At 43.0% G+C, this 12,635-nt stretch overlaps 2 protein-coding genes across 3 annotated transcripts; both read right to left on the reverse strand.

Moving 5' to 3' along the window:
* Nucleotides 1-20: 20 nt before the first annotated feature.
* On the reverse strand, nucleotides 21-6,957 carry ddx39ab (DEAD (Asp-Glu-Ala-Asp) box polypeptide 39Ab). The gene is made up of 10 exons (XM_005926711.3): nucleotides 6,812-6,957; nucleotides 5,736-5,952; nucleotides 5,269-5,396; nucleotides 3,330-3,606; nucleotides 3,092-3,210; nucleotides 2,826-2,957; nucleotides 2,577-2,686; nucleotides 2,260-2,404; nucleotides 1,969-2,116; nucleotides 21-1,631 (listed from the first exon to the last, which is right to left on the reverse strand). The coding sequence occupies exons 2-10, from the start codon at nucleotides 5,941-5,943 to the stop codon at nucleotides 1,615-1,617; spliced, it is 1,284 nt and encodes a 427-aa protein (XP_005926773.1). The 5' UTR covers nucleotides 5,944-5,952; nucleotides 6,812-6,957; the 3' UTR covers nucleotides 21-1,614.
* Nucleotides 6,958-7,293: 336 nt separating this feature from the next.
* si:ch211-106h11.1 (volume-regulated anion channel subunit LRRC8D) lies at nucleotides 7,294-12,407 on the reverse strand. 2 transcript variants are annotated; one of them, XM_005926713.2, is made up of 6 exons: nucleotides 12,267-12,407; nucleotides 11,578-11,949; nucleotides 10,369-10,950; nucleotides 10,009-10,259; nucleotides 9,293-9,670; nucleotides 7,294-9,187 (listed from the first exon to the last, which is right to left on the reverse strand). In XM_005926713.2, the coding sequence occupies exons 2-6, from the start codon at nucleotides 11,920-11,922 to the stop codon at nucleotides 8,065-8,067; spliced, it is 2,679 nt and encodes an 892-aa protein (XP_005926775.1). In that variant the 5' UTR covers nucleotides 11,923-11,949; nucleotides 12,267-12,407; the 3' UTR covers nucleotides 7,294-8,064. The 2 variants fall into 2 exon arrangements, with proteins under 2 accessions (XP_005926775.1, XP_005926774.1); XM_005926712.2 differs by having other exon boundaries at nucleotides 11,578-11,937; nucleotides 12,267-12,406.
* Nucleotides 12,408-12,635: the final 228 nt, after the last annotated feature.

The following is a 12,635-nucleotide window of genomic DNA, read 5'->3' on the forward strand; positions in this document are numbered from 1 at the left end:
AATGTTTTTTTGTTCCCCCCCCCCCTACCATCTCAACTACAAAACATTTGCTGCCCCAAATCCTTATCAGGGGTTCTTTTTAAACTTTAATTTGCTAAGAAATGTCTTTTGTTTTCCATTGCTATTTTGCCCATGAAGATGCTGTGGTTTTGATATTGTATCTTTAGTTTTATTGAGGGAAACTATAGTGCAGCTATGTACAGACACATTGTTACCTTTGTAGTTCTATCTGCTGTATAAGGGCCAATCATTATACTGAAGTAGTCCATGTATAGTTTAGCACTGGACGAGGCAGGGTTCAGATCTTTTATGAGCAGTAAGTGCCAATTTTGAAAGCTTGATGACTGTAGAACTAGTGTACATTAATAAGTCTGTAATTTTCTGTAATGAGTCATGCTTAAGATCTTATGCTTAAAAAAAAAAAGTGTTCCTTGTGATTAACTCTTCTTGGAATCTGGTTAGTTTACAGTTTACTTTAAGAGCTGGAATGAGTTCATCATCGTTTCGCTTTTTAAAAAATAAAATTCTCTCTGACAATCACTGTTGAACATTTATCAAAAGAGGATTTTTTTTTTTGTCACGTAGGTTAAATTATACAGCAACTCTATGGTGTAGCGCTTAACACATCCCCCTAACATGCAGATAAATGCATCTGGTTTAAATTGAGTCAGATCAAACATGCAGATCCAGCTGCTGTGGCGGAGCAGCCGAAGATCTGCAATTTCACAGCTATGCTAGCAGCCCTGCAACGAGCCACACTATGTTAACATTGAGCAGGCATTTCATGTATTTACACATGTACACTACAGTCACTAATTGGTACTAAAGAAAAGTTACCTTAGTGGCAAGATAAATTGGTGTCTGCCCAACTGCACTTAAGATATCAACATCCAATATCGAGTTACTGTGCAGCAATAAAAATTGCAGAGAACCATCACTATGACTCTGCACAGTGACGTTTATCCAGTATTGAATTGTTGCTAAATCATCTAAGCAGATTTCCACTTGTTTAACACTTTGAATTTTTAATACTTAAAACAAAATACCAAGAAAAAAAAAAATACAGTTAAACAGTGACATGTTTTGCCCCGTCAAAATCTGCAAATTCATCACTACCAGTTCATGTGGTGACTTCATTTATTGGAGGATATTCAGTTAAAAATCCATAGAAAGAGCTGCCATATGAGCCAAATTTGTGTCTTTACAACTTTGATTACCAGCCAAACAGCCACTTTTTTTGTACTGGGAAGGAAAACAAAACATCTCCTATACAAATCTTGCTTGGACATAAAGAAAAAGCACAGACTCCTATCACATGTTCCTCTGAAAGTTTCCCTGAAGCTCTGTCGCTGCTGAGACTGAAACCAATGAAAACTGAGCAGAGACAGCATCCTCATAAGTGACCACAACAGTAAAATGACATTTTATAAAAAGTTTTAATTCCATTAAGCAAAACAAAGACAAATTAAAACCAAACCCCCCTAAAAACTGACAATAAAAATAAACGTTTGGTGAACAGAGGAAAGGCAGAGCTTTCAAATCAATGGTGAAGTACGTCTACTTCCAAATACAAGACGAGATCCACGAAGAGCAGACTGCCGTTTGGCCGGGGACTCATCTGGACTGCTCGACTACAGAGGGGGAGAGAAGGAGAGACTAGTTGAGCACGCAAAACATCAGAACGATGAGCAACAGCTGAGCATACCGACGTTTCAGCAACAGGTTAAATATGTGAAGGATTTGAGGAGCGCTTCAGTTAACGTGACAGCACCAACTGTTGCGTCTTGTTGCCGAGTAAAGGTTTACTGCAATTTTCTGTGGGGAACGCTTCAGCATTAACGCAATGATTTAATAATAAAGTGCTGCAAAACTCTTTAATCCACAGATCACAGTGGTTCTAATGTTATTAAAGACATCAGTATGCTTTTAAGGAGGCATTCAGAAATAAGAAAAACCAAAAACACTTACTGTAAGATGAGATGTCAATCTCATCTGGCAGCTCGGCCACATTGACTTCAAAGCGGTCCTGCACATCGTTTAGAGTCTTGGCATCAGTCTCGTCTGACACAAAGGTTATAGCCAGGCCTTTGGTCCCAAACCTACCAGCACGGGCAACCTGAGGGGCGCAGAGAAGGTAAGAGTAAGTCCAAACTGCAACATGGACTACCACTAGCATTCACACGGTGCTCGATGAGCAAATAAGACAGCCAACTTTCCTGCATATGAAAAAGGAGAGGGGCTCAGAAATTCATTTCTCACCCTGTGCAAATAGGTGTCAGAATCTTCTGGCATGTCGTAGTTGAAGACGATATTCACTCGCTCAATGTCCATCCCTCGGCCAAAAAGGTTTGTGGCCACCAGGATCCGCCGCTGGAAGTCTTTGAATTGCTGATAGCGAGACAGCCTGAGAGAGGGTAAGAAGGGGAAGGAGGACAGAACCATCAGGAGGATTATCAACAAGCACTCTCTGAAGACTAATGCGTTGAGTTGAAGGATGAGGCCTCCTGCTCTCAAAAATACACAACACATTTGAAGCTCAGCAGAGCATGTTTACGAGTTGAGAGTTTATAAGTCACCTTTCCTCCTGAACCATTCCCCTGTGGATGGCAATGGCAGGGAAATTTTGCTCCACCAGTAGCTGGGACAGAGCGACGCAGCGCTGAACTGACTTGACGAAGATCACCACCTAGAGGCAACGCACGGGCATTAAGGAAGCACCGAGTTAGACCTCTGATGCAATTTTTATTACAGCTTTCAATGAGTATTTGGGACCTTTTGAATACAAACATTAGCTTGCAACAATATAAAGATGTATGTTCCCTCACCTGATTGAACTCCAACACATCAAGCAGGTCAAATAGCTTGCGGTTTTTCTCGCTGTCCTTCAGCTTGCAGTAGTACTGTTGCAGGCCGTGGAGTGTAAGTTTGGTCTCGTCATCCACAAACACCTCCATGGGCTGTACAAGAGATAGCAGGTAAGTAAAACTTCAGTGCAGCAGTTTTCAGTACAGACCGAAAGTGGTGGAGATGAGTGGTCTCACATAAAACAACAGACATTCAGAGGTGAAGCAGCCCTCCGCTGCTTACTTACATCTTGCATGAACTTGCGGCACACTGGACGGATTTCCTTACTCAGTGTTGCACTGAACATCATGACCTGCTTCTCATGCGGTGTGATCCGGAAGATGTCCTGAACATCACGCCTCATGTCTGCCATGTGAAGAAAGAAAAAGAGTGAAAAAAGTGACTAAGGTAAGATTCTGACTGACTACTGCAGTTTTGCTGCCGACTTGGTGAAAACTGGGAAGACAAAAGCAAAGAAAAGTCACCTAGCTGCTCCAGCATTTTGTCACACTCGTCCAGGACAAAATGCTTGACGTTCTTCAGACTGAGCGTCTTGTTCCGGATCAGGGCGAGGATACGGCCGGGAGTTCCGACAACGATGTGAGGGCAGTTCTTCTTCAGGACGTCCTCGTCTTTCTTGATAGGCAGGCCACCAAAGAATACGGCTGCTTTTATGGTGGGCATGTACTTGGAGAAACGCTCGTACTCTTTGCTGATCTGGAAGGCCAGCTCTCGTGTGTGACACATGACTAATACAGACACCTGGAGACAAGGAAACAGATTAAATCCAAAAATCTATCAAAAAGTCAAAGGTAGGCAGAATAATTTGTTTAAAATGAACAGTTTTACGACAAGATGCATTTAATGTTAATGTTACATTTTTAGTGTTTTATGATCATCTAAGCATCTGTCCTTGAAAGAAAATTACATCCCACTGTAGCTATAACACCTTAGACTTGAAGGTCTGCAACTCTATAAGCCAGAACTGAGCCATCTATCAACTCTTTGGTGTATAATTTCCACATAACAAGCACAACATGAAAATGCCACTTACAATCAAATAGACTGATGCTATAATACACAACGAATGTCATCCATCCTCTCAAATCCCCAAATTCCACCAGGATCGGCTGCGCTGCATTTCAGCACTGACACGAACACTTAAGCCAATCGACCCTTATGCCTGATTTATGCTTTAGCAGGAAATCTACATATTAAACGGAAACCCCTCTTAACCGCAAGCGTAACATAGACAACCCAACATGTAGTAACATTTCTCTTGTCAAGTTATGTGGAAGGTTTTGGTGCAGCGTTAAGACGGGTTTCTGATTACGCCGTAGATTTCCCGCTAAAACATATTTTATTGTTGTCCTCAAAACTGCATATCCCAACAAAGAAACCTGCTGGTTATAAGTCACCTATGAAATCTGTTATTTGTATATTAATAAGGAATGTCATGATCCCAGAAATTCATCAGTTGGTACCAATACCAGTAGAATCACACAGCTGGATAGTGAAACAAAATGACTGGCTGGTGCCAGGTACTTAAACTGTTACTAAAACGTTTTAGAATTCTGATCATTTATTTAAATGTTGACATCATTTTACTGACAAGACCCAGACTGAGATGTTAGGATGGCTGCCGAGTAGCCCATTAGTGTTACTAGCAAGTGACTAACTCGTGTTAGTTACATTAAGTGAGCACAAACATTTCAAGGTTATTTTACAATGGGGAGTCTCAAACAAAATAAGCAGTAATCTGTGATTCTGGATAAGATTTGTAGGACAAAACTTTGGATGTCACTCTTAACTTATTCGTCCTCAACGTGAACTACATAAATAGCTCTGGATACCAGTCTTTCATGTGCCTTGCTAAATTGGAAGTCCAATTATTGTTTGCATATCGCCTCTTGCTAATCAATTATCTCAGATTTTGCAGCCACCTGAATGCAAAGTAGCTGCACAGCCGACTGCCTTCCTTAAAAAAAGAGACAGAGCAGAAGTTTGTTGCAGTTGCACGACTTTCCATCTTCCACCTGTTCTTTTGCTTTGACAATAGAATACTTTAAACCACATCCTGCCTCCTTTAGTTTTGGAAGGATTTCTGCCTCCCTGCATAAGCTGACGACGAGCACTGCTGCATCTCATAAATCCTGCTATCAAAATGGTACCATGGGTATTGATTCTGTTGGCATTCCCTAGCTCTGACTAAGACTGATTTTGATCAGTCTTGTTTGTGCTCTCTCACAGGTGGCTCTGACTTCAGCTAAGTTAAAAACAAAAACAGGACAACAAAAACATTTGGACCTCTATCAGCTTTTATTGGCTTGTTCATTAATTACCAGACTAATAACATTCATTGCCGATAAATGAAAAGCTCAACATTGAAGGCACAGTCAAAGCATGTTAAACACACATACTAACCTGTCCGTCAACGGGTTCGATCTGTTGCAGGGTGGCCAACACAAACACAGCCGTCTTGCCCATACCAGATTTGGCTTGGCACAGAATGTCCATGCCCAGGATAGCTTGTGGGATGCATTCATGCTGCACTGTGTTTTTAAACAACACAACACAAATATTAATGTTAAGTGCAGTCTTATTATTACCTGCAAATCAATTTCTTTGAACTGCTATAAAGAGTACAAGAGGAGTGGCAGTCCTGCTGGGAGTGGTGCATTTTTTTAGACGCACAAAGCAAGTCAAGCTATTTAAAAATTCTTAATGTATGCAAGCAAGATAAGGTAAGCGCTGTTGAAGAACATGCAGACTTACAGCTTTTGACTGGTTCTACCAGTGTAGTGCAAGGGTATGCCATAAACAAACTCAATTGCCAGTTCCCCACTAGTCCCATTTAACAAAAGGTACCAGAACAGTTGAATGCGTCTCACCTTCAGATGGATGCTCAAAACCACAGTCAATGATGGCGCGGAGAAGCTCCGGCTTCAGAAGAAAATCCCTGAAACCAGAGCTGTGGATGGAAACATAGGAACCTTTCACCTCCTTCTTGCCTGCTGGGGTTGCACTCTCGGGGGCTCCTTGAGGCTCCTCATCCTCTTCATAATCAAGGAGCTCGTTGTCAACGTCATTCTCAGCCATTGTATTTGTCTGGAACAAAGAAAATACAGCTGAGTATTAATGATCACTGTCTTTCATCTGTGTCTGTAAGAGAGGGCTCCCTTTACTTAGATTATATGAAGCGAGGTTCTTATTCGAGCCCACTTGTTGCACATATTTTAATACATTTAAAAAGTCTTATTTTATTCTACCATTACAAGGCGGGTTTGACTTTGTGCAACTATGAAAATCGTGGTTGGTTATAAACGTGACTCCAAACATTAGCTCTATTGTGTATAACTCGAACTGAATTTTAAAGAGTAAGCCTGTGGTTAAGAAATGCTAGGCAAGAAAACACGCAACAGAGCAGGCCTAAATATGAATAGTCTAGTGTTTTGTAGGCAGAAACTATTCTGTATGACCACGTACACTCAATATAACAAACAAGGTCAAAACCGTAACCGACGATGTCAAATTGACCAAACCGGTTAGCTTCTAAGCGCATACAACACTAGAAAGCCATTGTGTTGCATAACCATTGCTAACGTGGCAAGCTACTCTTCTACACGACAACTACTAATCCGCTACGACCAACTAAATATTCCCAACGGCATAAGAAGGCGATCTTTTCGTAATTATAACGGGAGTGTTATATGGATGACAAAAAGGCGGCATATTTCGTGTAAATAAGGAAATCTAAGTGGCGATTGCTTTGCTAGGCTACCAAATGCTAGGCTACAAAACGCTAAGTAACACCGCCCCCTGAAACAAACAACGAAAGGTTATTTTTAGCGATAGCAAACACTACTGCAGCCCAAATTAAACAAATATAATTCACAAGCTTCTTTAGGTGAAACGAGACGCGGAAAGCCGCCCAAGCGGGACAATGAAGTAGTTCAAGGATTCCTACCGTTTCGGTGTTAGCTTCGACTGCCCCGATAGATCACAACCGCATGGAGAGGCCTCAGTTGGTTTATACCACCAACCGGAAGTTCCGCCTCGACTAAAGCGGGTCGATATCATTCGCCCGTTTATGCGACCTCTGTGAAAAGCAGCCTGTGATTGGACAAAAAGTGTGCCGCAGTCCGTCGCAGTTGAAAAAAGCGGGACACAGTTGTAGCTGCTCTCCGTAGGGGAGCTCGGGAGGGACACTCGAAATAAATTAATACAGTCACGTTTTGCTGCAATATAAGTATAAAATTAACCGGGATGTGTTTGCGTATGATAATGCAGGCCCGTGACCTTAAATATAAAACAGCTTCCTGGAATTGATTCAGGCTGGATCAATTTTGTTAGTTTGTTTTTGTTTCACAGAAATCGTTAAAATTGTATGAAATCTAGACGTTTAAGTCGCGCGAGGCAAAACTCCTCTCCAGGATGTGATGTTAACAGTGTGAAGAAATTCGGACTCCATCAATAAAAGTATATGTAACTGTAATTTCTATGTTTCCTTGCACAAGTCTAAATCAAGCTTTAATTCTGGAAACATTAAGCACTGAGAATTAAAAGTCTTTAGTGCCTTCTAGTGGTCAATGAACGCATTAGTGTTGTACAGCATAAATGTCGTTGAAGCATTATTAACGTTTACAACCTTTTATTAAAATCAGAATTATGAATAACAAACGGGGCGCCAAAGGCCGATAATAACTGTATTAATAACGAGAAGTATCAGTATTTCCAACTATCCAACATGGATACACTGGCATCAGGTCTCAGCTTTCATAATACTTTGAAGAATACTTTTATACAGGAAGCAATCAGGAAGTATCTGCAGATCTGCAGAAATCTTTACAAAATAATAAATTTTATTGCTCTGTCATCTATAAAATCTCACATTCTTTAACAGGAAAACTACAAATACAGAATGACAAGTAGTGTTATTTAAATATATTAATGGAGATGTCCACACTCATTTGATTTTAACTCACAATTTATGCGTTCATCACAGATGTTCTTATTCAAAAAAAATTCCAGAAATATTTTTCAATGCAATACAAAGCAGTCCATCTGTTAGTTTTGCATTTTCTAAAAACAAAATGGACAATAAGGGCAGATTGGTGAAGAATTTGCCTGATGCAGTAGTTGAAGAAAAACCTTCTAAATTGTAAGAAACTCCATCAGTGCTTTTATTTTATTATGTCACCAGTCTGATAGCTGTTGTCCTTATATCTGTGATTCCAGAGCAGAAGAGAAGCTCCACTGTGTAGGAGAGAAGTAGGGAAAACTGTCAGACTCGGGCCTGGAATGCTCCTCTGTGTGCGCACCACCTGGGGTGTAAGAGCGGCTCAGGAAGTCTCTGACATGCGGTGGCAAAGAAAGAAAGAGCCAGTTTTCCACCAGGAGACCACCCCCATGCAGCCCTGAGCAGCAGCCCAGTTCAGCAGGCAGTTCTTCCAGATTGTTGCTGCGCAAGTCCAGCCTGCACAGTTGACTTAGAGCTGCAATCTCTCTGGGTAAGAAGCTAAGAGAGTTGTGAGACATATTCAGGGTGCGCAACTCCAAACAGCAATTGAAAAGCTCAGTGGGTAGCCTCTCCAACCTGTTCCCACTGAGGTCCAACTCTGTGAGCAGCTGCAGTGCCTTCACCTCAGCAGGCAGCTCCTCCAGCAGGTTACCGGCAAGCAGGAGCCTCCGAAGGCGTCGAAGAGTGAAGAGCGCTGGAGGAATGCTCTGGAGCTGGTTGTTTGACAGATCCAAGAGCTCGAGGCCTCTAAGCACACCCACGCTGGCCGGCAGTACCAAAACACGGTTGTAAGCAAGTCTAAGACAAGAGAGACGACGAAGGTGAGCCAGACTAAGCAGCTCCTCCAGAGTCCTCAGGTTATTGTGCTGCAGGTCAAGCACCCGGAGGTTGGTCAGTGCTAACAGAGCAGAGGGTAAACGCTCCAGCTGGCAATCCTGCAGATGCAGTTCTGTCAGGTAAACCATCCGCTTCAGGCCCATCAGCACAAGCAGCCTCGTGCCCTCATTCTGGATCTCCAGTCTCACCAAGCTGCTTGCCACCTCGCAGAGCTCACCGGGGATCCGCTGCAACATGCCTCGAATCACCAGCACACGTAGGTGTCGCAACTGGCGTAGGCTCCCCAGTGCCCAGCTACGGCCCACCCCACCGTCACTGCCTAAGCGACCAGAGAGGTGAAGCTCATGAAGGCCTCGCAAGGAGAGGACCCAGCTGGGGATCTCTGATGCCTGAGTGAAGGTAAGCTGAAGGACTTCTAGACGTTCCTGGAGAAAAGCAAGCGCGCTGGGATCCACAGTTGCTGTGCAGTGGTAGAGGTGCAGCTCCCTGTAGTTGGAATGCCACATAAAAGTCCAAGTTAGAGTCTAAAAAGAAGTGAATACTTAAAAAAAAAAACTTTCAAAGACTACGCCCCTGCACTGTACAACTCGCCTGAGTGAGGTCATGCTGGTCATGTGTGCAGTAAACCTGGTGTCTGCGATGAGCTCCAGTTTGAGGACCTGAAGCTGGCTGAGAGTGAAGAGGGCTGGAGGAAGGCGAGGCAGGGCCACCAGCTGCAGCCTGGAGCGGCCGTCTGCATCCACGCTGATCATGGCGTGCAGCTTCTCCTCCCCCCAGCGCCTCTCTAAGCTTTCCTCCAGCAGCCTGCTCTCACTGACAGGCGACAAAAACACAAAGAGACGCTGGACCAGCAGAGGGTCGTACTGGTCTAACATGTGTATAAGAAAGGCCAGGTCGTTCTTCAGGTCAGGAAAATCTCTCAGGGAGCTCAGCTCCTTCAGTGAATGGAAGGAATATTGCTGCAGAGAGCTGAATTGAATCAAACACACCAAGGCAGAAGAAGAAGAAGAAAGAAAAAACAAAGAGAAACATCAAACAGGATATTTTGTAGCCAAAAACACAGCACTACATTTTTTACTCCTGTAACTAGTTTTCTGATATGCTCATCATCAGGAGCACAATTTATTTATTTATGCTTTTTACATTTAGACTAGTTTCTCTCCTCAAAGCCTGTTAAAGCCTGAAGTAGCACTCATACATACTCTAACTTTCTTTGGGCAAAACTATCCACTTTAAAAATATATATTCCTACCTTTTCTGCGATAAAAACACTGAAAAGTGCACCTTTAACATTTTTTTATTCTAACCTGCTTAAAATCCAGGTGAGAGTGTAAAAATTAAGCAGACCATACAGGCCCAGTAAGGTCAGGTAGGCCGCCAGCAGTTTGCGGAGAAGTGAGGAGAGCACGTGGATACACTCGAAGGTGGCGTAGCCCACCAGGGCCCACTCCTCAGGGTGACAGGTGTGGTTGAAGGACAGGGAGCCGAGAAGAGGGACTGTGTAACTCATAATCAGTGTTACAATCAGGAGTTTGAAAACTGTCTGAGCCAAGTAGACCTGAAGAGGGAAAAATGGGCATCAAGACTAAACGATTCATGGAATTAAAAAAAAATTAAGGTAGCAAAGAAGTTGATCTGTAAATCTAGCAGACTAGAGGATCTCTTACCTTACAAATGACAGCTGAGCTTTCACAGTGGGACCTAAACTTCCTGACCCTTTCAAACAGCGCCCTCGCCTGTTCCCCATCACTTTTATCCAGACTGATTACCTGGCTGTGGCTGTCAGTCATTACTGATGGACTGGAAGAAGGAAGTTGCTCCCGTGAGTCAAGAGATACACAAGACACAGTGGAGTTACAGGACAGTGTGGAGGGACAAGGGGATGGAGGGGTGGCAAATGCGCTGTCTATCCTCTTTAAAAGTGGGCTGTCTGTGCCCGAGTCTATGCTCGAGTGTCTTGTGTGGGTCACTGTCGGGGAAGTGGAAGTTCGGTGGTGTGGTTGTTGTGCTCGTCTTCCCTCCTCCACCATCTCCTGGATGCTCTCTTGGCGGGCGGCATGAGACAGGGCCTGAGATGTCCAGGGTGACTCACAGCACTTTGCCAAGATGGATAGGAACTGCTCTATGCGGGATGAGGTGTGGGGAAAGTGGAGCCAGAAGGAGCCACTGGCTACCAGGACGAGGGACTGAAGCAAGGCCATGTAAGGGAAGAAGCGGGAGGACAAAGGCAAAGCTTCATGGTAGCACACCTATAGAAACAGGCAAACAGCAATTGATTGTTTGACCACATGGGGGCAGCAGACATACACTGTGAAACATTAATAACAAAGGGTTACCTGTTAACAAAGGAAGAGGATTAGTATAAAAACTGAAATGGGTGCTAAAGTTATTCTTTTTAATTGAATTGATTTGAATGGGTAAAAGCTTAAAATACAGGATACACTGTAAGCCCAGTTCTGTGAGTATGTCTACTCACAGAACTAGACATACTGGTTCTGTGACAGTATATCTAGTTCTGTCTACTAGACATACTAGTAGACAGAACTACTAGTATGTCTAGTAGACATACTAGATATACGGTTTGCTGGTTTACTTCTATAGGTTGGCTATAGGGGTAAACCATGGTTCTATCTCCGAGGGTTAGTAAGGCTTAAATAAGCAACACCATGAGAGCTGTGAGTGAGCACTGAAACAGTCAAAGTGTGAATCAGAAGAAATTGGGAGATTAAAGTTCCACTGTGGAGCTGAGATAAGCGGTTTAATAACCTGTGGGTATGAGCAGGTCCTTTTACATAAAGGTTCAGAATGTTAAATATAGCTCACTCTATGCTTTCACAGAGTGAATAACAAAAACAACAAAGCCAGCACTACTTTACCTGGCTAATATAAATGTACTGCTGGTACACCAAGTGCGTGCGCCGACCCCGAGGTGCAGAGTGAAGATTTGGGCCGATTTTGTGTGCGTGGTGTATTTGAGGCTGTGACGATGGAGACAGTCCCACACTGGCACTTTTTGAGTGACTGTGATCACTAGTGTTTGTAGTTGAATCCAAAGGAATGCACACTACTCGGTCCCTGGACAGCTGCTCCGTACAAGCCAGGACAGATGTCATCAACATCAGGACCACCAGGTAGTCCATAAAGACCTCCCACCAGGGCTTCAGCAGTTTAGACCTGTTCTGATGCTGATTCAGAGGCACTAGCTCTGACAGGGAAAACATGGCGTCCTCTGGGTCCTGCAAGATTTGCTTTAAAAATGAGAAAACTAAGAGAGAACTACAGCACTGACCAAATGTGGAAAGTTGTATTATAGGATCACATCATGAGCTAAACTGCAGAACTGAACTACAGTGAATTTTGTGAATATTTAACAGTCAATTTGATATAATACATAGAAAATCTTTTGAAATTTCAAATAGATGTATTCCAGAAAACTTTGAAATGCTGTTGCTAACTAAGAGTAAACGAATTATATATATATAAACGTTCACTTAAGTTCTACTTGGCAAAAATGCAAATTGGATCATAACAGTCCTTGTTGTTTTATCCACAGCTCTTCACCTACCTGTGCAAATAACTTCTTCTCTTGCTGTTCTCTCTCTACTTGTGATCAACCCACAGCCGCATTACAGAAACTCCAAGCCGGCGCTGTCTGGTTTAGCAGTGAAAAACTTCTGAAACTTACAAAACAAACTCCTCCTGAGCTGACTGGCACAAGGCTATTCAAAAGTTGCCATGGCAGCAGAGGATGTCTGGCTGAGAAATTTAATTCAATGCTAGAAGCCTGCTCAAGACCCACTGGGGGTTTGCTTGCTCCCTTTAACTCCTTCAGAACTGAAGTAGACAAAAATGTGACACACACAAAAAAAACAGTGGAAAAATGTTTCCACTGGACGAAGTGAAAATACTTCATATGCATAATGACGGGGACACT

The sequence above is a fragment of the Haplochromis burtoni genome, unplaced genomic scaffold, assembly GCF_018398535.1.
Source record: "Haplochromis burtoni strain Fernald_Lab_line unplaced genomic scaffold, NCSU_Asbu1 Contig_45, whole genome shotgun sequence".
Taxonomy (NCBI): Eukaryota; Metazoa; Chordata; class Actinopteri; order Cichliformes; family Cichlidae; genus Haplochromis; species Haplochromis burtoni.